At 55.2% G+C, this 24,414-nt stretch overlaps 8 protein-coding genes across 8 annotated transcripts; 4 read left to right on the plus strand and 4 right to left on the minus strand.

Moving 5' to 3' along the window:
* Positions 1-22: 22 nt before the first annotated feature.
* Positions 23-2,108, minus strand: IE81DRAFT_338181 (hypothetical protein). Its single transcript, XM_025515533.1, has 4 exons — positions 1,794-2,108; positions 1,204-1,706; positions 634-1,121; positions 23-542 (listed from the first exon to the last, which is right to left on the minus strand). The coding sequence occupies exons 1-4, from the start codon at positions 1,985-1,987 to the stop codon at positions 138-140; spliced, it is 1,590 nt and encodes a 529-aa protein (XP_025367370.1). The 5' UTR covers positions 1,988-2,108; the 3' UTR covers positions 23-137.
* Positions 2,109-2,806: 698 nt separating this feature from the next.
* On the plus strand, positions 2,807-3,620 carry IE81DRAFT_235341 (hypothetical protein). Its single transcript, XM_025511167.1, has one exon. The coding sequence runs from the start codon at positions 2,887-2,889 to the stop codon at positions 3,541-3,543; it is 657 nt and encodes a 218-aa protein (XP_025367371.1). The 5' UTR covers positions 2,807-2,886; the 3' UTR covers positions 3,544-3,620.
* A 3,504-nt stretch (positions 3,621-7,124) lies between these two features.
* Positions 7,125-9,989, plus strand: IE81DRAFT_349442 (hypothetical protein; the record flags this gene model as incomplete). The annotated part of the gene is made up of 8 exons (XM_025516389.1): positions 7,125-7,319; positions 7,560-7,729; positions 7,861-8,081; positions 8,153-8,226; positions 8,304-8,413; positions 8,516-8,935; positions 9,001-9,384; positions 9,464-9,989. The coding sequence occupies 8 exons, from the start codon at positions 7,125-7,127 to the stop codon at positions 9,987-9,989; spliced, it is 2,100 nt and encodes a 699-aa protein (XP_025367372.1).
* A 2,425-nt stretch (positions 9,990-12,414) lies between these two features.
* IE81DRAFT_235391 (hypothetical protein) lies at positions 12,415-13,519 on the minus strand. Its single transcript, XM_025511168.1, has one exon. The coding sequence runs from the start codon at positions 13,436-13,438 to the stop codon at positions 12,695-12,697; it is 744 nt and encodes a 247-aa protein (XP_025367373.1). The 5' UTR covers positions 13,439-13,519; the 3' UTR covers positions 12,415-12,694.
* A 1,383-nt stretch (positions 13,520-14,902) lies between these two features.
* IE81DRAFT_273771 (hypothetical protein) lies at positions 14,903-15,288 on the minus strand (the record flags this gene model as incomplete). The annotated part of the gene is made up of 2 exons (XM_025511435.1): positions 14,903-14,962; positions 15,133-15,288. Coding segments are annotated over 2 exons (216 nt in total), but the record flags the coding sequence as incomplete, so codon positions are not given.
* Positions 15,289-15,725: 437 nt separating this feature from the next.
* Positions 15,726-17,337, plus strand: IE81DRAFT_325780 (putative 25 kd subunit of DNA-directed RNA polymerases I, II and III). The gene is made up of 5 exons (XM_025514622.1): positions 15,726-16,121; positions 16,380-16,646; positions 16,713-16,852; positions 16,959-17,056; positions 17,139-17,337. The coding sequence occupies exons 1-5, from the start codon at positions 16,047-16,049 to the stop codon at positions 17,186-17,188; spliced, it is 630 nt and encodes a 209-aa protein (XP_025367375.1). The 5' UTR covers positions 15,726-16,046; the 3' UTR covers positions 17,189-17,337.
* Positions 17,338-18,621: 1,284 nt separating this feature from the next.
* Positions 18,622-21,511, plus strand: IE81DRAFT_325782 (cytochrome P450). Its single transcript, XM_025514623.1, has 9 exons — positions 18,622-19,147; positions 19,207-19,357; positions 19,443-19,534; positions 19,618-19,839; positions 19,922-20,191; positions 20,262-20,616; positions 20,687-21,018; positions 21,098-21,134; positions 21,227-21,511. Exons 1-9 carry the CDS (start codon positions 19,052-19,054, stop codon positions 21,292-21,294), a joined length of 1,623 nt encoding a protein of 540 aa, XP_025367376.1. The 5' UTR covers positions 18,622-19,051; the 3' UTR covers positions 21,295-21,511.
* Positions 21,336-23,955, minus strand: IE81DRAFT_235470 (hypothetical protein). Its single transcript, XM_025511169.1, has 4 exons — positions 22,456-23,955; positions 22,085-22,384; positions 21,871-21,987; positions 21,336-21,765 (listed from the first exon to the last, which is right to left on the minus strand). Exons 1-4 carry the CDS (start codon positions 23,772-23,774, stop codon positions 21,606-21,608), a joined length of 1,896 nt encoding a protein of 631 aa, XP_025367377.1. The 5' UTR covers positions 23,775-23,955; the 3' UTR covers positions 21,336-21,605.
* Between the last annotated feature and the right edge of the window lie 459 nt (positions 23,956-24,414).

Raw genomic sequence — 24,414 nt, forward strand, 5'->3', positions numbered from 1 at the left:
CCCCCCCCCCCCCCTTTCATCGCATCGCGAATGTCATGCATTTCTCCCCAAAAGTCGCATCGAGCTACGGCTACATGCAAACGTCTCGATCGCTTGACTCATCGCGAGCGTCGCACGTATGCGGGCGCGACCCACATCTACTCCTCCACCGTCTCTACACGTGCGCGTTTCGCGCTCGCACCATCCTGTTCCGCAAAAGTCGCATCTTGCTGCTGCTGCTGCTGCAAAATGCTCACCCCCGATTCTTCGGCATCTACTTTGCGTTTGCCACCGCTGGCATCCGCACCCTTCTCTTCCACACTGCTCTTCTTTTTGCGCTTCACCATCGAGCTCAGATCGTTGACTTTGGCATTCGGATCCAGTGCTCCGATCTGCGCGGCAGAGCTGGAGGAGGAGGAGGAAGCGCCAAAAGGGTTGGTCGATCCGCCCAGAAGAGCCTCGGTGATGGCTTTCTGCAAGGACTCCTGATCGCCGCTCAGCGCTTGCGCCGATCCTGCGGGAGCCAACGACGTTTCGGGAGGTGCTTGCGCGTACTCTTCGAGCTGGACGAGGAAATGAAGGAAAGCAAGCGACGTCAGAAGCGAACTTTGGGCCATGCTGCTGCAGCAAGAGGCAGAAAAAGCAGCTGCTCACCTTTGCTTTGAGCTCCTGCAGCATCTCCTCCACATCCTTCAGCTCAGACTTGACCTTCTCCTCGCCCATCTCGGCAACATCGTCCCTTTCAAAAGGCACATCCTTCACCGCTGCATCTTTACCCTTGCCTTTTCCACCAGCATCCTGCCCAGCCTGCAGGTCATCCCTCTCCCTCGCCGCTCGGACGCTCTCCTCTCGAGCCTTTTCCTCGCGGACAAGCGCAGCAGCAGCTTCCGCTTTCAACTTCTCATCTCCTTGGCTCAACACCTTTACCCGGAATTCCAGAGACTCCTTGCGCGTCTCCAGAGCATGCAGAGCTCCTTCCACGTACTTTTTCGCCTCTGCTCTCTGTTCCATCTCTGGGTGGTACTCCAACGCCAGACCAAGTCGGAGATAGGCGTCTGCAAGTCGACGCGAATGACGCTGCAGTAGTGGTGTGAGCAGCGTCAAGGCTGAGGAGTAGTCTGCTGAAGCTTGTTGAAAGTTCTCTGAGCCGCAAGACGTTCGGAGACACGTTGAATGTGAGCTGCAGCACTGTGGAAGCGGTTCGAATTAGCGCCAGGAGCTTACCTGATTCGAGACCTACATCCGCCAAATCATTGAGCACCTCGGCCAGCTGCGCCTTGATCTGCAACGAGCTCCACTGCTCGCCATCCAGCGTGTTCAAATTGACGTCGTCTCCCTGTTCGATCAATTTTTCATATCGAACTCTAGCAAGTTCCAAAACAGAGAAAGCCACGCTGAGGTCGTCCTCTTCTTCCTCTTGGTCGGCAGGTGCCTCCTCTCCACCTTTAGCAGCGCCTTCGTCGTCCGATTCTGGCCCATCTCCTCCAAAACTGAAACGCTCATCCTTTGCGATACCATTCGCTGCATTGTCCGTCTTGGGCTTGCTTGAGGATGATGCTGCGCCGCTTGCACCTCCACGACTGGGAATGGACGCCTCGGCAGGTCCCGCTGCTCCACCTCCGCCGCCCAATGCTCCGGAGGTGGTGATAGCATGCTCCAGCAAAGCATGTCCATAGCGATGAAAGATGGGCGCTAATTCTGGCGAATCTTCAGCATACGTCTCGCGCCTGGCCAAGGAATTCAGTCGCAGACGAGGCGGGTGAGCAAGAAATGCCAGATAGCATGGCCATGCATAATGAATCTCTTGCACTCACAGACCTTCGAGCGCTTCGGCTAGCTTGTCGGCGGCGCTCGAGTACTGCTTCAAGGCTGCATCGCGCTTAGCTCCATCCAGCAAGCCTCGAAGAGACTCCAGCGATGTTGCACCTTGCTGATTGGATTCGTCTATTGCGCTCAGCGAATGTGTTTGCGCATCAGGCTGGAACTTCCCCGAAGGAATGTCAGACATGGTCGTCTTCAGTGTACTGTAGCGATTCGACCGATCGATGAGGGGAATGAGTCGCTGGGGAGATTTGGTATTAAAGGTCGAAGTGACTGGCAGCCAGATTTGACCTTTGCGGCGTTCTGTGGTGGTCGCAGGACTTGATTCGCCATGCTAGCTGCTGCATGCATGCGTGCGTGGGTCCGCGCCGTGCGCAACACTTTACGCGCTACGCGACGACGCGTCGCGCTCTTTAGCCCCGCACCCAGATTTTTTGATCACGTGCTTTGCCCTGCTTTCATTCTTTGCGCGTACGATCACCTATATACGCGCGTAGGTGATATGAGATCGTGAGAGGACTCATCAGACTCTTGATAGACTGATCATGAATCTTGAATCAAGACTTGGTCCCTGATGCCTTTCCTGATCTCCATCTTGCCAGCTCTCCTTTGGAGGCGTAGGCTCGGGAAGAGTGTTTCAGCAAAAGAGGCCTCATGATTTGTCGAGCAGAGCTGCAGCAGAAGAAACCTCCGTCTTTACACGGATGATGCACGCTGACAGAGAAGCAGCTTTCATGCAGGCAACGGAAACTGCTGGTGTCGAGTCACGTCCACTTTTGGCTTCGTACAGGCGATTGCGAGCCAAGCGATGCGTGTGTAGTGCTAGAGATTATCATTGCGTATCTTCACGGTGCGCAATGTCAGTGCGCTCGAGACTCTGTGGTCGACTCTCATCATCAGGCAGCGTGAAAGTCCATCATTCGTGATTCAGGTTGGCCGAGCAGCCAGGACTCGCAGCGCACGCAAGCACGCACGCACGCACGCGAATAGCCGCGTCTCGTGGTACCGAAGGTCAAGATCATCATCAAGGTCAAGATCGAATAGCGCGTTCGTAAGCTCTAACATTCCGATTACATCGCATTCAGCATGTCTGTCAACGCTACCGCTTATCCACTGAGGCTACACTCCGATCCTCAAGAGACGCTGGGAGGTTTCGAGATAGATACGAGTCGGGATCGCATGCCGTGGGAAGTGGTCTGGAACTGGCTGCACACCAAAGCATACTGGGGCCAAACGCGAACGCGGGCGCAATTCGAGATAGAGATGCCCAACTCGTACATGATATTCGGGCTCTACGATGTTCGAGAGCGCGTAGAATCAGCAGCGGCCAAGGCGGGCAGCAGCAGCAGCAGCAGCAGCAGCAGCAGCAAGTTGGCAGGCTTTACGCGGATCATTTCAGACGGCGCATCTTTTGGATACTTGTCCGACGTTTTTTTGCTCGAAGAGTATCAGAAATTGCGACTGGGCACGCCCTTTATGCGTCATATACTCGATGCTGACGGACGAGACAGATGGCGTTGGGTGCTCCATGCTAGTCATGCCGACACTTGGTACCAAGACAAATTCGGTTTCAAGAGCATCGGGATCACCAGGCTCAAGCCTGAGGACAAGTCTACGGTCTTGATGGAGAGGGATGGACGGGACGCGCCGATCATTGCGGCACAGAGCACTGAAATGAGTGCACAGGCGATCGAATCGGCGGTAGCACAAGCGGATGCCAGCGCGGATCTTTCGTCGGTGTAGAACAATTGGGGATCATCAGCGGTGAGGGGCGTGCAGCATGCCTCGCCACCACAGAAGCGTCGCCAAGATCTTCGATGCTTCCTCCAAACTACTCTACTATACAAAGTTTGCATGTGCGATCGGACACACGAACATGTAATCATACAAGAGATAATCAAAATCGGCGCATTCGCATAAACGAACTTTTTCGCGCGGCTGCCGCAGCCACTGTGGCGACCGACGGCAGAGAATCGTATTTCGTCAATGGGCGACAGACTAGCAGACTCGGTGAGCCTACGGCACTGATGTAGACGTGGACAGATTGCTAAGCTGGCCGTTTTAGAGTCTGGCAACCGGTAGTGGTGGTGGTATTGCCCAAAAAAACTCGTGCAGAGCTCGTGGCTTGGATGAAGAGCACTGGAAGCGAAAGCTCGTGGAGGTGGTATGGCGCCCTGCGGCGTCCAGGGAGGCGTTCAGCCGCCCAGCAGACCAGTGCGACTCTACTTGCAGAAGCGCCCCATACCTAAAAAGAAACTACTTCGCCACCGAGCTACTACCGCTAGGTGGTTGGGTGCGATAGTATCACGTCCACTCGTCGCATTTGCAGGCACTGCTGAAGGGCTAGAGCTCATCAAACCTGGCGCAAGACCGACTCGTCTACGCCAAACCAACTCTCGGCGGCGCACGCACAGACCGGCACGAGGTGTCCTCCTTTACATCCGTCTCTGGATGCCCTCTTTCCAGTCCAGCTTTGCCCGCCAGTCAAGCTTGACTCGGTCGTGCTTCGGATGCCCCAGCGCTCGCGCGCAGCCCCACTCGTCCGTATCAGACGATGAGAAGCGTGGACGGTGGGGAGTCAGGTGAATAGCTTTTGGGACGACCTCAGCGGTCTCTTGCTCATTAGGGAGTCTCTTCGCTAGGCATAGCAGTGGGATGGTGGTAGGCCGAGCCGGGCAGACGATCGAACCTGTGCTCTGGCTTGTAGCGGAGTCACATTCTGGGATCTGTCGTTGGCACAGACAAGAACCCGCCACAGACTTCATCGGAGTCATAACTGTTCGCCTTCACCTGCACATCCTTGGCCTAGGGCTGTAAGTGGAGTGACGACGTCATACAATTTGAGCTGCGGGGGTGCCACGCCTTGCGCAGACAAGCAAGCAAGGTGGAATTCGATTCACATTGCAGATTTGCGCATCAAGGCGGTTTTCAGCTGCACCACCTCGCGCGCACAAATAGCTAGAGTTCCCGGTCGTAAAGGCACGATAGCTCATTTGCTCTCAGCCTAGGCGTGGCGAGCCTTGTCTGACGATGCAAGTAATGAAAGCATCGCAAACCGACACTCTTCGAATGGCCACACCATACAGTAGCTCAAATTGGAACGGCAACGTGCGCAAAGCGCGCAATGGGCGTTTGAGGCTCTGCCCGAGCAGTCGACCGATGCTGGGTCTCTCCCTGATCTGCTGTACGACCCGCATGGCCTAGTTCAGACTGCGCAGTGGCAAGGTGAGAGCAGCGTGGAGCTCCCCGAGTCGCTCGGTCGCCAGTCAGATATAACCCACCTTCCACGAAGTAATCGTGACGGTGAGCGTTAAGTACTTAAGACTCTTCTACAAGCCGTATCGGCGTTGCCCCCCTTCTCTCTACCTTGCCTTTCCCACTTGCCAGCATCACTTTGGGCCTTGAGCAGAGGTTTCCATCTTTGTTCTGCTTGCATTTCGCTGGACGAGCACAAGGTGAGTTGAAGAGTAAAGCAACAAAAGGTCTACGCTTGACACTGTTGACGTTTCTCGAAGGCTGTTCCGTCAGCCTCAGAACGCAAGGATGTTCTCGCCTTGTTCTTCGCTTCTGCTGGCAGCATGCCAGTGGATGCTCTTGTCTTCAACGATCAGCGCCGCGCCAATTCTCTCGCAGGCTTCACACATCGCAGCCTCGGGCGCACTCGTGCGCCAAGGCTCTCCCAAACCCAACATTGAGCTGCTACCGCGGGCGGGAGCAGAATTTGAGGGTCTCTTGCGAAGTTTGAGCAGGGGCAGCTCAAGCCCAAGCAGGACTAGGTCAGGTCTGGCTCGAGTGGTAGATCTCAAACTCTCTCCTTCTTACGTCGACCCGACGAAGCCCAAAGGCTGGGAGCACACACTTTCTGGAAAAGGAATTGGAGAAAGCAGACTTTCGCCCACGTATTCCCACTCGGCTCCGCAGAGTCCTACGGAACAGGCAAGATTGAGACGTTCAGTCTCACACAAGAGGCTGGATCAGATCAAAGCGATGCAGAGTCCTGTCGTACCCACCAAGTACGTCCCTGCTTCCAAGCAGAGAGCGTACTGATTTCGAGTACTTCGACATCCTCTACGAATCTGCCCCGAGTCGGCCAGTAGCGCGCGAAGAGCTAACGACACTTTGCCAAATGGCGTTCGAGACCCTTCCATGCTGAAGCTGGCTCCCCGCTTGTCTCCCGGACAGGCGTGGGTGAGCGCTCCACCATCTTCGGGAACGTCCGTACACTTTTTCTCTCCCGCCAAGCTGATATCTGCGCTAACGCTACCGCTACCAGACCGGTCGATATTGTCGTACGCCCGGCTCTCTCGCTAGCGCATGACCTCGTCCTTCCAAGTGTCCTTGCAATTGCAACCCCATCATCGTGGCCATTGCTTGACGATCTGCCTCTTTGGTGCGCTGTGCTCCTGTGTGGCGCTTCGCGTGTGTACGATGCAAGGATACTCAAGACTGCAAGCTTCGAGAGATTGGCAGGGCAGCTTGCTTTGGTGCGCCTTCTCTGATGTTCAGGGAATGCTTAAGCGTGCGACCCTTGCGCTGTGTGGAGTCAACGCTTCAAAGCGCGCAGCCTCCTCTCCGCTCTCTCCACCCCAACGATACAAAAGGAATGCCATAAAAGCTTGAGATGAGAGTCAGAGACTTGAATCATGGTCAAGTACTGTCTCGAAGCGCTAGACTGGCCGCCCGTGCCAAGAAGGCTCTCTCGTCGTGGCCGCGATTGGCTCCACCGGCACGATCGACTGTTGACTCTCTTGTCTTGCTGCGAGTATCCTACCTCGCATCTGCACCGCGGATTCACATGTGATTCTAATGGCTGCAGGTCTGATCGCGGTGGGGGTGGCCCGCGCGTGCTTGCATATGTTCATTCGTGATTATAATGGCTGCAGGGACGCTATACTGTATATCGATCGAGCCAAGCATGGCAGGTGCGAGCGTCGCTGGTGTGGGGCGGCAGCCGCGCTCTGACTGCCTCCTATATAGCCGTGTGCAGCATGCGTGCAGCTGCCTGCTGCGAGATGCGAGATGCGAAGACCTTCCGGCAACGGACGCAGCGCAGTCACGCTCCACAGATATGGGTGAATGTGACGGCTGCATGACTCCTGTTTGGTGCTCGCTAGCTGTATCTGTCGCTCCACTTCACGCTTGCACGAGCATGTTTGAGTGTTATCGACTCGACCACCACTTCGACACGCGCTCGATCACCAGTAATCTGCGCAGCTGAAGACTAGAGACGCCAGCACACAGCCGACAAGCCGAAGGGACAGCAGAGCCTCTCCGCCAGACAACTTCAACTCTCAAATTTGTCGAGCAGCTCAGAACTGGCAATCATGTCTCCTCCATCTCAACCTCAAGTCAATGGCAGCTCGTACGCTGCAGTAGCCAAGGAGGGAATCGATCATGACGACACGAGCAAAGTAGTCCACAGCACAACCGAGGCGGATGGACTGCGGAAAAGAGACAGAGCTACCGTGCAAAGCGGAGCGTTGGGCGCTGCGCTGACTGGTGCGGTGCAAAAACAACGTGTGAGTGCATGGTTGTGACATCCTCGTTTGGGATCTTATTGCGGGGCATGGTGCGCAAATGACTTGATGGATGGGGAATGCAGGAAGCATGCGGTTGTGATCGGCAGACACGACGCGAGTGCTGGCGTGGTAGGTCTTCGACAGCATCTCCTTGAATGTACTCGGTCTGGCCTCCAGTCATGGAGCTCACGCTCCAGGCGAACGAATCTGACTAGCTTCCCCCTTACTTGCGCCTGCTAGCGCCGACGTCTTCACGGCCCTCCACCCGGAGCGGGCTTCGGTCCGATGTACAGCGTGATGCGCTTCATCGGTGAAAGGTGTGCTGCCCACTTCTTCAAACGGGTAGAGATCATTGGAGGAGAAGATATACCGAAGGATGGACCCATCATTGTTTGCGCTACTCACTTCTCGTGAGTCTTTGCTCCGACTGGCCAAGCCGGTCATGATGTCGAGCTTGTGTCTCGTGGTAGGAACGGCAGAAGAGATCCGACGCGCCTTTGTGCGAGTTTGTATGCCTGACATGCCCGCCCACATTGCGCAGCACTATCATGGATGTGGCTCTAATCTCGGCATACTTGCCGCACCGTCGTCCAATCCACTACTGGGCCAAAAGGGGCTTGTACAAGCGTCAGCCTTTCAGGTGGATTCTGCATTCCAGCGGCAATATCATGGTGGATCGTAAGACGAAGGACAATCAAGACCTGTTTGCCGGTACTTTTGAAGCCATGAAAGCAGGAGAGGCCATTGGTTTGTTCCCAGAGGGTGAGTTCTGTCCGACACAAATTGGGCCGTCTCAAAGCCAGAAGCTTAAATCCAATGAATGTTCACCGCAGGCGGCTCATATACTGAGCATCGATTGCATGGCATGAAGGCCGGAGCTGCCTGGGCCGCTCTCGAATTTGCCAAAGTGAGCCGGGGTGCGATAGGATTCTTTTGCCAGCTCATGCTGACCTTCTGAGCCTGCGCGCTCAAACCCTTCTGCAGCATCTCGTGTTGGAGGGCGCGGTCAATCCAGCAAAGACGAAGCTGCTCATCGTTCCAGCCTCTCTAAACTACACTGAAAAGAGCCGATTCAGAGGCGACGCCATCTTCCAGTGAGACTGCGTGGTGCTAAACCTACAATGCTTCGACGCTAGAGTGGATCAGTATAAGCATCAATCTCGCGCTAACGCCCACCAATGCTTTCACTGATGCAGATACGGCAAAGCCTTCTCCATCGACGACTTCACGCGCGAATTTCTTGCTGGAGCAGCGCAAGATCTGCAAGAGTCCTACTTTGCTCAACCAAGGTCGTCAGGGGACACCGCCTCTGGCGCTGCTACTCCGGCATTTCCTGGTCACTCTTTGAAGCTCGGTCTAGACACAGCCACAGCCTCTGGTCCGTCCGCGCCGCCCACGCCTGGGCTTGGTGGCCCCACCACTGGAGAGCAAGATGCCGCTGCAGCTGCCAAGCGGGCCGTCGCGAAGCTGACGGACAAGATTGGGGAAGAGATACACAAAATGACCATCGATGCTCCCGATTGGAAGACTTGGCATGCCGCCAAAATGGCAAGGGAGCTGGTCTGGTGGCGACCTGCCATGGTGCCTCTCAAGGATTTTGTCGAAATCACTAATGCGTGAGTTGCGACGCTATGCTTATTCCCATGCGAAATCCTGCTGATATGCCATGCTGCCGCGACAGATTCATCTCGCTGTTCGACTCTTCGGAGTTAGTTGCCGAGGAGGCAATGGATGCCTTGTTCACTCTGCAGGCCGTCTCTTTGGCAGCTCGAACAGAGGTGTTCACGCTGAACCACCTAGCACGGCGGATGGCACCTGCAACAGCGCGGACCGGCTGGGGATCCAACAGAGGTCAGCTAGATGCCAGAAGAGCAGCGAGCGCTTTGCCATCCACTTCGTCTGCTGCCATCTTCGTGCTCGACGAGGCCTTCAAGCTGGCCCTTAGACTCCCTCACATTGCCCTCATGGCGGTGATCTATGCTCCTGCGTACATCGTCGGAGCTAGTCTGAGCTTGAAGTACGCTAGTCACGAAGAAGAAAGCATGGCTAGCGCCAAGGCTTTGTGGTGAGTGCGCTGTCTGCGAAGATAAGCAAAGACACGTTTCGCTGATCAACGTATCGCAACTGCGCAACTTCTGCCGCAGCGCTTTTGTAATTGCGTTCTTGACGCATGCCGTACTGGTCACTATCGTAGCCGCGCTATTCCTCTTCACTCCACCAGGCTGGGTACTTGGGCTGGCGGCGTCCTGGATGGTGGAGCGCGTGCATCTGGCTCTCATCGATGATACTTACTTCCGTTTCAAGAGGCTTCACGCCGGCGCTCGAGTCTTGTTTGCCACGCTTCCATTCTCTGGCCCACAGCTTGGTCTCAAGACTCGAGAGGTTGCCATTGCTCTCAGCGCGTATGGAGACGGATCGCCGGTGCAGCACACTTACCGCAAGGCTTTGCGACAGATGGACATGAAGAGGCCTCAACCTACACAGCTAGTGGGATTGGCTCTCGCTGCGCATTCGGAAGCTGCAAATGCGCTCAAGGATCTGTTGGATGCGGTCGAGAGGGATGCGAAAGAGGATGGAGAAGCTTTTTGGGCTAGCCAGAGGGATGCGGCTGCTTTTATCAGGGACCGCATGCCCCTGCCCAGTGCTAGGCTGCGCATCAAGAAGGCCTAGAGATCCCGAAGCTTCTGGCCTCGGTGTTGCCCTTGTGCTTGCTGAACTTGAGACGAATCCATGTGCTTACTGAGTGAGCTCGTCAGTTGCCTAGATATCACCAGCGTTTTCGGCATCCAGCCCTCTGCACTCGGCTCCGACTCATCGCGCTCAAGACAATTGCTTTATCAGCTACGGTCGCGGATCACAACAATCTGATTGTGGACGAGGTGATGAGATTTGAGCAGACATGGAATCGTCTAACAGCTTCATGTCGCCTTCAAGATTGCATCTGCACGGGCGAGCGTTTGAAGTAAGTGCGCATGCGTCCGCGTACGCAATCACCTACTACGCATCGCAATGCTCTTAAGAGATGACCACATGCTCCATCCTCACGATCCATCAGTGAGCTTGAGACCATCAGGAACGTGAGGGGGCTGCGAAGTTACATGCGCCCATCAGCCTCGTCTACAGCATGCGAGGTCACACCGCAAATTTGACCACCTAGCTAGCTGCGCCCAAGACTGCAGAGCCGAGCAAGAGCATCACAAAGGATGACGAGTGTGAATCATCAGCGCCGAGACCTCCACTTGGCTATATAGCTCGGCGATTGCATCGATCGAGCTTGATTCTGTACGTCCGAAGGGGTTGTTGAGATGTGCAGATTTCGGCGAATTTCCCGCTTGTTCGGACCAATGCTGCCCGAGAGCAGCAAAGCATGAAGGACTCGTGATTATATCTTGCACAATCGAGTAGACGCTTTGCATACTTATTACGAGGGTGGGCCATCGCGGAGGATGCTGGAAGCGGCGTATCCACTATTATCTATCACTGCATAGTTGTCGAAGAAGCTGCAGCTGTTCTGTATGAGTGCACACGCTGTACGTTGTCATCAAAGCCAGAGACTATGAACATGCATTCCGCGCCTTGCTTGTCACATCTGGGCTGCCTCTGTATCGGCGGTGGATCGCTTATACCAACCGTGAATAGATGTGCCTCTGCAGTCACGAGTCCAGCAGAAGAGTGATAGGAAGGCCGACGTGCCGTTGGTGGTACATGACTCACGAGAAAGGCATCGACGCTCTCAGCAACGAGCAATGAAATCTGCTCACCAGCCTCCTCTTTCTTTCCCTTTGCACCACCCCACACACCCTTTCATGCTCCTCTGCAGGGATTTCGAGTAAGCATCTGGTCGACGGACCGACCGCGAAGAGTTTGCTAAAAGCCACTGTGGCTCGTCAAGATCGAACAGGTCAAGCGCACCTTTCATCGCCAGCTCGTCACAACATGAATGCAACACCAAGCCAGACCCTGGCTGATCAAGTCGTTCAATATGCCAATCAAGCCGCTGCAATCTCGTTCATGACTTGTGGCTGCTGTGCGTACCCGATTCCCTTCATCGTCTTGATGGGGTCGATCGCTGTTCTCAGCTTGATTTGGACCTGACACGAAAGCTCATGCTTATACGCCCCCGACTCTCTCGCTGACGGTTTGTACGGCTCAGTGGGCTTGATGCTAGGAGAAATGCTTGGCGGACTCGACTTCGACACTTGCTTATGGCGCCGCTCCACCTCTCGGGTCAGTCTGTGTGCCTATTTTCTGGCACGCGGCAGCGGTATCGTCTATCTGGCCATCGTCGTCGCGATGTTCTGCATCGGAGGGAGCGAGCAGAACTTGTGTGCCCCAGCAATGCGAGTCAGTGGCATGTGTCTTGCAGTAGCCACAAGCGCGGCACAATTCCTATACATCAGCAGAGTCACAGCCATTTGGCTCGGTCAGTTGAAGGTCAAGAATACACTGATAGCCTGCTGGATCATCGCATCATTCTCCTGGATAGCGTTCATAGTCGCCGCCAGAAGTACACAGAACCCTCTGGGCTTGGGCAATTGCCACTCGCCTCCTTTCGACATCTGGGGTTTCCTGCCTTACTTTATCGGAGTCGCCTACGATGCTGTGGTGGTCACGTCGAGCATCCTTGGCTTTGGCAAAAGGGGCAAGCTTAACATTTGGCGACGAAAGTCAGCAGACAGCAGAATCGTTCACAGGTTGCTAATCACCACCTTGCTCTATTTTGTCATTGTCCTGCTCATCCACATCGTGCAAGCTTGCGCCTACTTTGGCTGGCATTCTCAAATCTTTTGGCCCCTCCAAATGCCCGCGACGTGAGTCAATCTTTGCATCGCAGGACGTCTTGCCTATTGCGACGGCGCTGCTGCTGAAGCGTGGCGAGCCGATCTTTCTGCGAGCAAGGGTCATTCTCTCTTGCCGAATCTTCAGAGATCTGCATAGACTTTCGCAAGCTTCCAGTGTTGGTCCCCGGTACAGCGAAGGTCGAGGGCAACCTAGGGTGATCGCTCCCTACATTGGCAACGCCGAGCAAATCGATCAACGCGCCGTTGTGGAACTTTCTAGACAGGTAAGTATTGGGTCGCAAGGTTGCGGACCGACAGACTTTGCGTTCCAGACGGCACGGTGACGATTCGATCGTTCTTCATCTTGGCACGTTAGGCTTCCCCTTGGCCTAGCTCGGCTAGCGGCGCCAGCGCGCTACCATCACTGGCTTGTCGTGATCGCACATTCACTCCGGGTCCGAAGATCACGCCTCTGCTTCCGAGTCGTAGCAGAGACTCGAGCATGGCCTCTGCGCGGCCAACGACTTCTTTCCATGCACCATATGGCTGGACGTGCGAAGACGAGCACGTACAGCTCGGCTTGATGAGCGATCATCAAGCCGTGTGTGCGACGTTGAGCACGCACGACGACAGACCACCAAGAGAAGGATCGAGCCGAATTTGATAGCTTCCTACCGCAAGACCCGCTTCGTATGCGTTGTCCCGCCAAAACGCAACCAACACTACAGCTAGTAGCACACCGCTCTTACTTTGCCAGTAGGAGAGTTTCTTGGATGACGGACGACTCGTCGACTTGGACATCGATACGAAGCACATGCACGATTCCTGGGAATCATAGCAAGAGTGCTTTTTTCCGAACCTAGCAAGATCTTGTGCTGCACGGTCTGCCAGATCATCTCCTTCCCCTGTACGGAGCATGTCCGCGATACCTGGATCCATATCCATGAGCATAGGCAGCCCCTCTACCATAGTGAGGGTGCATCGAGTAAGCCTGACCAGGTCTGTAAGTAGAAGCCGAAGAGCGGCTCGAGCCGTGTGATGCTCTAGGACCGGAAGGCGTCGCAGCGGGCGATTCCTTGCGGTATGGCGAAGATCTACCCGAATGTGTTCGAGATGCTGTTCCCTCCCTCGAATAGTCTCTCGCCCGCTCCTTGTCTTGATCACCCTTCCGATCTCGGTCTCGCTCGTCCAAATCGTCGTCTTCAGCATCTGATCTTGCAGACTCCTTCTTGCCCTTGTTCGGACTTGATACGCTCTCGCGATCATCTGTGCGGTCTTCGACTTCATGCCCTCTCCGGTAGCCATCTCCATATCTGGTTCGCTCAGCGCCTCTGTCATTTCCCCCGCGTCGCTCTTCCACCGCGCCTTGACCCCATCCTCTATCACGTCGACCTTTCGTCTGATCTCTCTCAGTCCTGAAAGGTCGCCCACTCCGACTTCTGCCCTGCCCGTCCTCGTCGTCCGAGCTTCTGGAGAACGCTCGCTCTGCTGTTCTTGACCTCAAAGCAGAGGGAGCTGTCGGTATGTCTTTCTTCTTAAAAGTGGGAGAAAGGCTGGCTCTTGCGCGATCAAGCGAGAGCTTTCCGTCCCTCCTCCCCTCTTCCATCTCCACGTCCCTGGAGGATTGGCCAGCTGCCCTTTCGACCTCTTCTGCTCGTGCGTCGTCCCGTGCCTGTGCCCGTGCTGGAGTCTGTGCCTCAGCTTCCGCCGGAGTTTCCCTCTCCGAAGCTCTGCGCATCTCCAGCTCGCGCTCCAGCGCTTCCTTCCTCTCCCGTTGCGCTCTCTCGACAGCCTGCGTGCCACCCCACCATTCTCGGTCGTCCTCCTCAATTTCCTCCAGGTCATCATCGTTGAGATCTGAAGTATTATCCCAAAGCTGTTGATATTCGATGAGAGACGTGTTGTTGGACGGCTGAGCGTCTTCGACGGGCTCCTGCTTGGGTTGAGGAGCTGATGTAGCTGAAGCAGTGTTCGCAGGACGAGCGCCGCTATGGGCGGCAGATGTCGTAGAAGCGGAAGCATTGACAGAGCCGGCTGTGCGAGCTTTCTTGTTGGGTTGACCAGAGGTCCCAGCAGCGGAGGCAGGCGCAGGCCTTTTGCTGCTCGCGCTACCCATTCCAAGCCCAGGCGCGTGCTGACTCTTGGACAACCAGCCTGCGCTATCGACCCGCTCTTCCGCAGCACCATTCGCCGTTTTCACTGTCTCGGCCGAGCTTTTGGTGAGGGCTGCTCCTGCATTCCATGGCAAGGTCGTGTGGTTCGTAGCGGCCAAAGCTGGCACACAGTTGAAGAAATCTCGACTGGGTACGATCCAATGCTTTTCTCTCAGCAACTTGTGCCTCTCGCGATCTTCCTCTATGCGTCGCAGGATGTCCGATTCGGATGTCTCTTCTGAGCCATCCGACGTGGCTCGTGGTAGCTTGGCGGCATTGGCTTGCTTCATCTTGATGTCTGATTCGATCTCTTCCAGCAGTGCTCGATCGAAGAGGCACTGCGATTTCCACGTCGCAAGAACCTGACGGACCGTTGGTCGAGCGTCATGTGAGCAGACTTGTTTCGTTTGACCGCCAGAAGCTGGCTCAAGTGCACTCGGGACACTATCCGCCAAACTCTACTCACAGTGAGAGCATTTGCAGCGTTCAAGCGAATACCCTGCCACGTATCAGGCACAGTGAAATGTAGAAGCTTTTTCAAATCCCGAGTAGCCAGCGCGTGGTAGCCGCCACCTGCAGCCGCCATGCTCCCTTCGTCCATGGGCAGAAGGGAGGAAGAGGCAGGCTGCTGCGAAGTCGAGCCCACATTCTCTTCGCTGAGCAGAGCATCGATGAAGAAGAGGATGTTGAGTCGAGCGTTGAGATTTGTCTGTCACAAGCGTCAAGCATGGGAGTGGAGCGTCAGCGTGATCAGAGAGCATTCCAGATCGATCCTATTCTCGCCGTTTTGGCGTACACCATGCAAGCGTCGAGTCTGCCTTTCTGAGGAGAGACCAGCAACATCTTGCACTGGCAGACTGTGAGACATACAACACGCACCTTTTCAGCCTCCCCAACAGTGCAGTCCCAAATATCGTTTCTAGCTTTGTCAGCATGCACGTTGGCGAAAGCGATCAGCTTGGCTATGCTCTGCTGAGAAGCCGTGAGCCTCCTCAGAAGGCTCAAGAAGTCGAGTCGGATGGAGAAAGCGTCCATCTTGATGAGGTCTGACTGCGTCCCTTGCTTCCGCCCTGGGGAGTGCTGATGATGCGCGCCTCTCGCGGCCGAAGCAAGAGCGGCAATATTTTGAATAGCTTGCCCAAACTTCGAGGCGGCCCTACTGGAGCGTGAGGAGAGCAGATTTCATCTTGACAAGTCTGATCAGCCCGAGTCCATTTCTGGCTAAACAGGTCAAAGCACGATGAATCATGAATGTTGGGAAAGCAGCAACAGTGAGCAATAAGTAGGCAAGCGCCAAGCGGTGTCTTCTCCACGCACACGTCTGTTATTATCACGATGCACTTCAAAAAGCCGCGTCACGTGACCACCTCCCGCTTTAAACTTTGCGACAGGATGCATCATGCTTTGGCGCAGGAGGGAGCCCACAGCTGTCTGACGAGCGAGAGCAGATTCGCGATCTCCCCTTCATCCTCCATCCCACCTGCTCTGGCTTCTGAGACAACATCATCGCACAAGATCGCGGCACTGCTCACTTTATACGTTGCTCTGACACACTCAGCTCTGCTTCCCCGTCTGCCAGCCTAGCCTTGATCCTCGATCGACAGCAGGCACCTTCGTACCGACAACCAGCCCTTTGGGAGCTGAATACAGTGCACGCTGGGGGTGGATCTCTTCCTGGCCCGCCTCACTCAGATACACGTGCGCTATTCAAGGCTTTGCGAAGTCTGCAGTCATTGGTTGGGACGGCGCCAGCCGGAAAGCTCGAGTCTGTCAAGCAATCGTTTTGAAGCGCCATGGCGGAAGATGACAGAGAGACGGCAAAGCTTTGGAGAGTGAACCGAACCATCCACGAGCTTGTCAGGGACAGAGTGAGTACGAATGGGATTGCAATGTATTCATGCTTCCAGAAGAGCCGCGACTATACCACTTGGAACGCTTTGCACGGATGGTGCCAATGCCGAAGCCAACTGGATGTGACGCGCTCGGTGAACACCTGGGCCGACCTTGAGTGGATGTGTTGGCTTGACTTCGGCAGGAAAGGAAGTCGAGGTCATTCTAGCAAAGAATCGCGTTTGTATGCGCTGCCATCTCATAGTGACACCACTACTCTCCTCGCCTATTCGCAGGGCTACGTCGTGTCGGACGATGAGATCAACATTTCACTCGACGCCTTCAAATCCGAATTCGCAGCGAATGGCCAAGTCGATCGGAAAGCGCTCAACTTTTACGCTCAACTAGCTGAAGATCCTTCCATCCGAGTCTTTGTCTACTATGCTGACGAAAGGAATGTGGGAGTCAAGACGATGAGGAGTTTTGTCCAAACGCTCGAAACTCATGATATTACACGAGGGATCATTCTGTGGTCCGACAAGATGACTGCCAGTGCCAAGAAGGTGAGCCGGATATGGAGCGCTGCGCAACACAGCGTTGCTTATTACATACGTCTGTCGACATTGTAGGTCACCGAAGCTATGCGTCTTACTTTTACGCTTGAGGACTTTCAAGAGACTCAGCTGCTCGTCAATATCACGCAACACTATCTAGTGCCTCAGCACGAAGTGATGACAAAGGAACAGAAGGCTGAACTTTTGCAAAGATAGTGAGTGCTCGCATCAGTCCATTCACAACCTTGTGTAATCCCTTTGGATAGCCGAAGGGCGGGACTCTGCGCTGATGCGCCCTTTGCTCTACCTCTCTCTTTCAAGCCGCTTGAAAGAGACACAGCTGCCCAGAATTAGATTGGATGATCCAGTGGCGAGATACTTTGGTCTGCAGCGTGGAGAGGTAGTCAAGATCACTCGACGTGAGTCGATCTTCTTGTCAACTTTTGCATTGTCCATGCCCTCGACGCTCACCGGAATCTTTGACCATCCTCTTTTGCGCAGCTTCTGAGACGTCGGGAAGGTACTGCTCTTACCGCATCTGTCTGACCTGAGCAGCGAGAGTTGAGGAATGCGATGTGCGACTCGCCTTTACAGCTTGACATCATTTCCCTCACTACTGATAATGCGGGAGACCATCACCGCGAAGTGTCGCGTTGGCGTCGCGTCTTCACCTGAGCGCTTTCTGAGCCCCTTCAAAGGCAAAAAGTAGACGTGAATGCTGCGCAAGAGGGCTGCGGATCGAACCGGTCAGAAGCGTGTAGATCGGTCAAGCTGCGCCGCGCAAGTGAATTGGACCAAAGGCGCGGACCAGCAACGCTTGACTGACATGCCTTGATTGAAGCTCGCGAGTGACGAGAGCAAGGATCGCTCCTGCGCATGAGTTTGGTGCTGATTGGCATTGCCCAGCCCATGCCTTACCGAACAAGGGAGTCCCACTTTGGGGCAAATGTGAACACTTAGGGCATAGCGTAGCCAAGAAGGCTTCCTAATCAGCCGCATTTCGACCCCCTGACGAGCGTGCTCCTCGGTCCCCTGACCCTTTGACTCTTGATAGCTTTTGACACCTTGCTCATCTCGTCATGGATGTGATGAGTTGTGGACATGCATGCATCGCTGCTATAAGCTGGAACGATCGCTTAGCTCTGCCCCCCCCCTTCCCCCGCCCTTGTGCCTGATGCCTCCCTTTGACGGAAAACACGGCAGGCGCGGTGTGCATGTTTCGACTGCAGCTATAGAGAAGCGTGTGGTCACATGCTCGGAGCGAACATTCATGATCCAAGCTCCCCCCGGCCATGCCCTCTCTCATCCCCAACCTACCCTGCGATGATCTGCTCGTGATCTCACTCAGCTTGAATAGAGAGCTGTGAATCGAGAATTGTGAATGTGCATCAGGAATGTGAATATATATATATGTAAATCACAATGTTTACTACTTACTCAGATGCACTGACCTACAAGCTTGGTGTATGCTGTCTATCTCTCCGCCCCTAAATTTCCTTGTTGCGAATGGCAGGGGCCCCATACTCAAGACTGACCGTGACCGTGACCGTGACCGTGACGGAGGCGTGCGCAACATTTCGATTTTTTGCGCTTCGCTTACCGCTCGCTAGCCAACTGTACGATGGGAATGCGAGATTGATGACGAGATGAGCATTTGCAAATCATCAAACCGTAAGGCAAGCGGCGGGATCTTTGCCGATGCTTGTACGTGGTAGGTGCATGGTAGCAGCAGCAGCACCAGCAGCACCAGCAGCACGCGGCATGGGAAAGTGCAAGCCCGCTAGACTCGCCCATTACCCCACATCACACACAAAAAAGCCCGGCTGGCTGCAGCAGCAGGTGTGTGCTGTGTGCGGTGCATCGACGTTTGTGGAGAAGGGACGACTGACTGCATGAGTGGCGCTACTGTATGCAGCAGCTTAATCTGGCTAAGCTGCTGCTGCACATGACCAAATCTCTCTCTCGTCATTCACAATTGGTGATTCAGATTCATCAGACGTGCAACACTCGTGACTACCAGATCCTCTCTCACGCGCACCTTACAGCAGAGCGCCCGCTCTTGCGCCTATAAAGCAGCACCGCACACCAGTAACAAATCCTCGATTGCTCGATCGAGGCAATCCATCGGTGCACCTCTTCGACTTTCGGTCAATATCACTGCTACCATCATCAAGCGCTACGCGACATTCAAACTCTGGCTCCTGCTCAACCCGGGCTGCTCCACCACTGAATCCCTAGCAATAGCCGCAGCTTCTCGTCTCAAGCAGTCTCGCGACCCGCAAGCGTTGTGCTTGACGCAGCGGTGACAGAGACAAGCTCGACCTGGCTGGAGTCTCGAAAGGACTTAGAAGGGCAACACCAGCCAAACCAACGCATCTACTCCAGCCAGCACAGCCCCTTGCTTGGCCTGCATCATGACAAAGACGGACGTGCTGCCGTTTTTTTCCAGAGCAGTGTCATGGATGTTGGAGGGACCATCTCACGTTTTGCTAAGTCTCACCTGCGCATTGGTGAGTCTATGCCTGCTTCAACACGGGCTCGGTGTTTGCGCTCACACCTCCGCCCACAGATTGCTTGGTATGCTCTGGACTTTCTCAGCAGACCTCAATACTTTGGCATTCCCGGACCTTTTTTGGCCAAATTCTCCGACCTTTGGCTTACACGACAGGCTATGAGAGGCGATAGATGGCGCGTAGTCGATGATCTGCACAGGCGCTACGGTGAGTTGGTGCAAGGCTGGCAAGTCAGCGCTACCTCAAGGCCATCTCGGCCCTGACTCGCTACTCTTCTTTGGTGCGCTGTCAGGCAAGGTCGTCAGGCTCGCCCCGAATCACATTTCCATTGCGGATGCGGACGCTCTCAATCCCATCTATGGTCATTCCACCGGAACACTGAAGGTGCTTATGATATGAGTCGTACGTCTGGCCATTGCGTCCGAGCCGAGCCGAACTGATGCGACGCAAGTCTTGATTTTCTGCAGGAAGAACGCTTCTACAGCGGTTTCGTTCCGCCTGCTCCGGCTGTCAGGGGATTGTTCAACACGACAAACAGGGCAGAACATACGCGCAAGCGCAAGGCCGTCTCGCATGCGTTCTCCCCAAAGCAAATTGTCAGCTTTGAGCACTTTATCCGTAAAGACGTTCAGCTGCTGCTGGATCGCTGGGATGAATTTTGCAAAGCTGCGGAGGAGAAGCAAACGGAGGTGGGTTGTGCAGGGCATGGTGTCTGCGACGTTTTGCAAGAAAATGATATGCTCACTTCGAGAATCTCTCCCTGTGTTTCAGGGCCCGCGGGGACTAAAAGGCTACGCCTGGCTTGACTCGCTAGAGTGGATGAACTTCTTCGCCTTCGACACGATTGGAGATTTGGCTTTTGGCTCTACATTTGGAATGCTCGAGAGCGGCAAGGACGTCGCGATGGCCGAGGTGGAAGATGCCAACGGAAACAAGGAGACGAAGAAGTGTAGCGCTGTGGAAACTATCAATCTGCGCGGAGAGGTCAGCGCCACGATTGGATTGGTTCCTTATTGGCTTCGTCCTCTGACCCTGAGACTGGTGAGCGCGTGCTGGCCCGGCGATCGGTCCAATCCAGGCTTGCTTCACTAACGCAGTGGTTGCTTGCCAGCCATGGTTCGCCAAGCGCTTGCAGGCGGTCAGGACCCTGACCGGTATCGCCCTCGCTCGAGTGAATGATCGACTGGTGAACGGGAGCGAGAGGGACGATCTGCTCGCGGCATTGCAGTCGGCAAAGGACGAGAAAGGTGAACAGATGGAAAAAAGGGAATTGACTGCAGAAGCTTTGACGCAGCTCATTGCTGGTTCCGACACTACGAGCAACACCTCTTGTGCCATCTTGTACCATTTGGGAAGCACACCCGATGCCCTCAAGAAATTGCAAGTCGAACTTGACAAGGAGCTCGTCAATGCTGAAGATGTTCCGCTCATGAGCGACGTCGATCGGCTACCATATCTTCAGGGAGGTGAGCAGACCTCGACGCTGTCAGTCGCAACTTCCGACTCGACTGAGATCCAGCCTGTCTTGTACCACAGTGCTCAACGAGTCGATGCGAACGCACGGCACCTCGTCGATCGGGTTGCCGCGCGTGCTTCCTGCCCAGGGAGCCGTGATCGCCGGCCATTTCTTCCCCGGCGGCAGCGTTCTCTCTGTCCCCACATACACCATTCACCACGACGCTTCGGTTTGGGGAGCCGATGCCAGGCAGTACAGACCGGACAGATGGCTCGATGCTAATTACAAGAAAAAGACGGAAAAGGCTTTCAATCCCTTTTCCGTCGGACCTAGAGCTTGCGTGGGCAGGAACGTGGCCCTGGCCGAGCTCAGCATACTAATCGCTGCTCTGATCCATCGCTACGACTTTGTGGTGAGAGTCGAGCATTGCGCCGGGACTTTGGATATCACAAACACATGACATTCTAACGCAAGGCACCGCTTCCCTCCAGCTCGAGGAACCGGAGAAATTCTTCCAGACCCGCGAAGGTGAGCAGCGGAATGCGTGACTGCTTGTTGCGCTCATTCTTCCTTCCCGCGATTGGCATGCTGATCCTCACTATACTCGTTTTCCGACCCAGGTTTTCTGAAGAAGCCGGTCGAGCTTCGTATCGGCATCAAGCGAAGGGGATCCGCACGTGCTTCATAGCCTTGCGCTCAAATCCCAACTCGCTTCGAGCTTTCGGGAAGCAAAGTGATTCTCTGAAGCGTGGCACCTTGACTAGCTTGGCCCGAAGCGCATTCGGACAGACAGTGCACCATACCGAACGTGCTCCCTGGGTTGTGATGCAAATTTCTGACACGCGCGCATCGAGCTCCCTGTCGATCAAGCTGGCCTTTAATGAATGAGATGCTTGGCAAGAACAGGAACTTGATCTGCCCCGTGTCCATTGTGCCAGGATTCGCCCTACAATCGCTCGTGACTCTATTTGCTTTCTGCCTCGCTCGACCGCACCCTCGTCAATCCGCGCCCCAAAACTCGTCTAGTCCTAATCCGTCTAGACCTCTCCGCCGTCTTGATACGCGCCTGGCGCTCAGCCAGCCCAACAAGCTCGCGACGGATGCGAAGCCTAGTGCTCGCAGTAAGATGGCGACCACCAGAGCTCGACGGACCGCGGAGCTGTGTAGAAAAGTGGCGCAAAAAAATCGGGGCGCCGCGAAAGCTTGTCAGCCAACCTGCCTTTTCTCGTACACCGTGTTCGAGTGAGCCGCGTTCAGCACTCACTAAAATGCCCCGAGAGCCGTACCGCTCCAATTGACCCTCCTCTCGCTTCCCTGACTCAACGCCCTCTCCCAGCCCCTGACCACTGCTCTATACCTCCAACCAAACACCCAGATCCAGCTATAGTATCGCGAAGGCCGATTCGAATCAGGTCAGTCATTTGTTTGCGCCCCATTCACCTTTGGGGAGTCCTTGTCAGCTCACGACAAGCACTCACAAGTTGACGTCGGGATAGCTGAACCTGGGAAAGACGCTGGTCATGCTAGGAGCGAGCGCAGAGGCTTGAGGTGGAGGAGTCAAATGCAGCTCGTCCCTCAACACGCTCCAAATGGTAGCAGCGGATTGTCTGGGATCTCGAAGGAGCTGATTGAGATTGGGCAGAGTTTCGGTCTGCGACAAGACTGCTTCCATCTCGTCTGACTCCGTGTGCTGAGAGGAGGGCAGACCTTCGGGGGTAAAGGAGTGGTGCGTGCGCAAACCTGTTGCTGGGAGCGTTGACATGTGCGCGAGCAGGTCTCTGGCAGGGATGAAGAGTCAAGTCAGAGTCGGATTAGCTTCTTCGTGCTGCATGCAGTAGGCAGAACTCACAAGGTCATACCGAGAGTCAGGCCCCAAAGGCGCAATTCGGGCCTCTGCCCTGCATCGCCTTCTCCTACGTCTCCCTTTTCCTTGCGACTCTCTGCCAGGTCCTTGTCAAATGCCGAATCTTCCTCTTCGCCCTCGGCAGTGGCTACGGGCTTATTGGGGAGCAGTATGCATCTGAAATCCATCTTTCCCACCAACGCTCGCAAGGCCCATCTGACGGCGGGGCTCTTGGGCGCCAATCTGGAAGCTATATCCACGCTCGTCAGGCCCCACTTGGGTTTGGGAGTGTAAAGCAGGTCCAGAGATATCCAATGAGCGCTGGCCACTTCCGTCTCCTGCAATTCGGGCAGGGGGCTAAAAGGACTCGTCTGCAAAAAGACGTAGGGACTGAGTACCATCAATAATCTTTTGCCCAGACTCGTTGTGATTTCCCTATCGTCCAATTGTCCGATGCTCAGAAATTCCGACTCGGCCAAGTCCAGGCCTACCTCTTCCCAAGTCTCCCTCATGGCAGTGTACAGCCCATTCTCGTCCCCTTCCTCCCTTCTACCTCCAGGAAAGGCGACGTGCGCCGACCATTTGTCACCTTGACGAGCGCTGCGCTTGATGTAGAGCAGCTCGGGCGTGCCGCGTTTCACCCAGCTCAGATCGAAGAAGGTGTTGAGCGTTTGAGGTACATTTGGAGCGGTGCCTGTGCTCTTGGACTCAGCTGCTCCTGCGTCTGTGCTGGATGCTGAAAGCCTTTGCGATGCCGATGCCGATGCTGATGCGGAGGTGGAAGCGGCGTTGCGGTGAGACCTAGCACCTTCTGTCACATTCGCACTACCTGCAGTGATTCTGCTCGAGTCGACATCACTTCCTACATCGGTGAAGCTCGATGCGCCCAAACCAGCATCCGAGGGCAAAGCAGAAGCTGCAGTCTGGCTCAAAGTAGTGGATTGGTCGGGTAACAAGCTGCTTGTGAAGCTCTCTCCCAGCTGAGAGCTTTGTGCCATCGCATCCAAGTCGACTTGAGATGGTTGCAATCGCGATGCTGATTCCGACTTTTCTTCACTCGAGGCAGGTCGAGCGGAATCGATGCCCGATGCGCCTTCCAGCAACATTCTAGCCCCCTCGCTTCCAGGCAAAGGTAATCCGTCCGCATCGTACTCTTCGCTCAAACGCTGCTCATCCTCCGCACACGGTCTGACGCGCAAAAGCAGCGCTACAGAAGCTCTTCGCGGCTGAGTAGGCGGAGATGCGATGGTACGGGCTGTCGTCGTGCTTATGCGAGACAGGGCGTGAGCTAGACGAGGTAGCAGCGGAGAGAGTGGGGAGGCCATGATTGGGAAAGGATGAGTGATGGGTGACGTTTAGGCGGGGACGTCGATAGGGACCTGAGGGCGCAGAGACGCGAGTCCACTTGCAAGCGGCAAGGAGAACTGGAGCAAGCGGCAAGAGAGACTCGAGAGTAAGGTAGACTCTAGAATGCTGCTGATAGGCGGGCGGGCCAAGAGAAGAGGAGGAGTGGAGAGCAGGCGTGTGATCGGCAGACGATCGGGATCGGAAGAAGAGCTCGCGCTGTCGTCCCCAGAAACTCGGAAGTGAGTTGCGAGTCGTGAGTGCAAGCGAAGACGCGCACCTACGCAGCATGCCGAGGCCAGCAGGGGCCCGCCGCGCTTTCTCGGAAAGACTCTGACTGACTCATGAGGACTCAGGACTTCCACCCATGCACGGACTTGACTCACGACTCGTCATTTGCCGCGCTGTGCGTGCGTGCCCTATTCGTTCCTTCCTCTCCAAGGCACCCCTCCCAATATGAACATGCAATCACGAAGCTCGAATTGCAGCAGCGGCGCATCGACCTGATAGCTGTTCGTTACTTTGCTCGTTTGTTGATCGACCTACTTTATACCGGCAAAATCATGTGGGAGAGCAAGCGCCCCGAGTTCCCGACTTGAGCAGGTCAAAGATATCGGTCGA

The sequence above is a fragment of the Ceraceosorus guamensis genome (genome assembly GCF_003144195.1).
Source record: "Ceraceosorus guamensis strain MCA 4658 unplaced genomic scaffold IE81scaffold_75, whole genome shotgun sequence".
NCBI lineage: Eukaryota > Fungi > Basidiomycota > Exobasidiomycetes > Ceraceosorales > Ceraceosoraceae > Ceraceosorus > Ceraceosorus guamensis.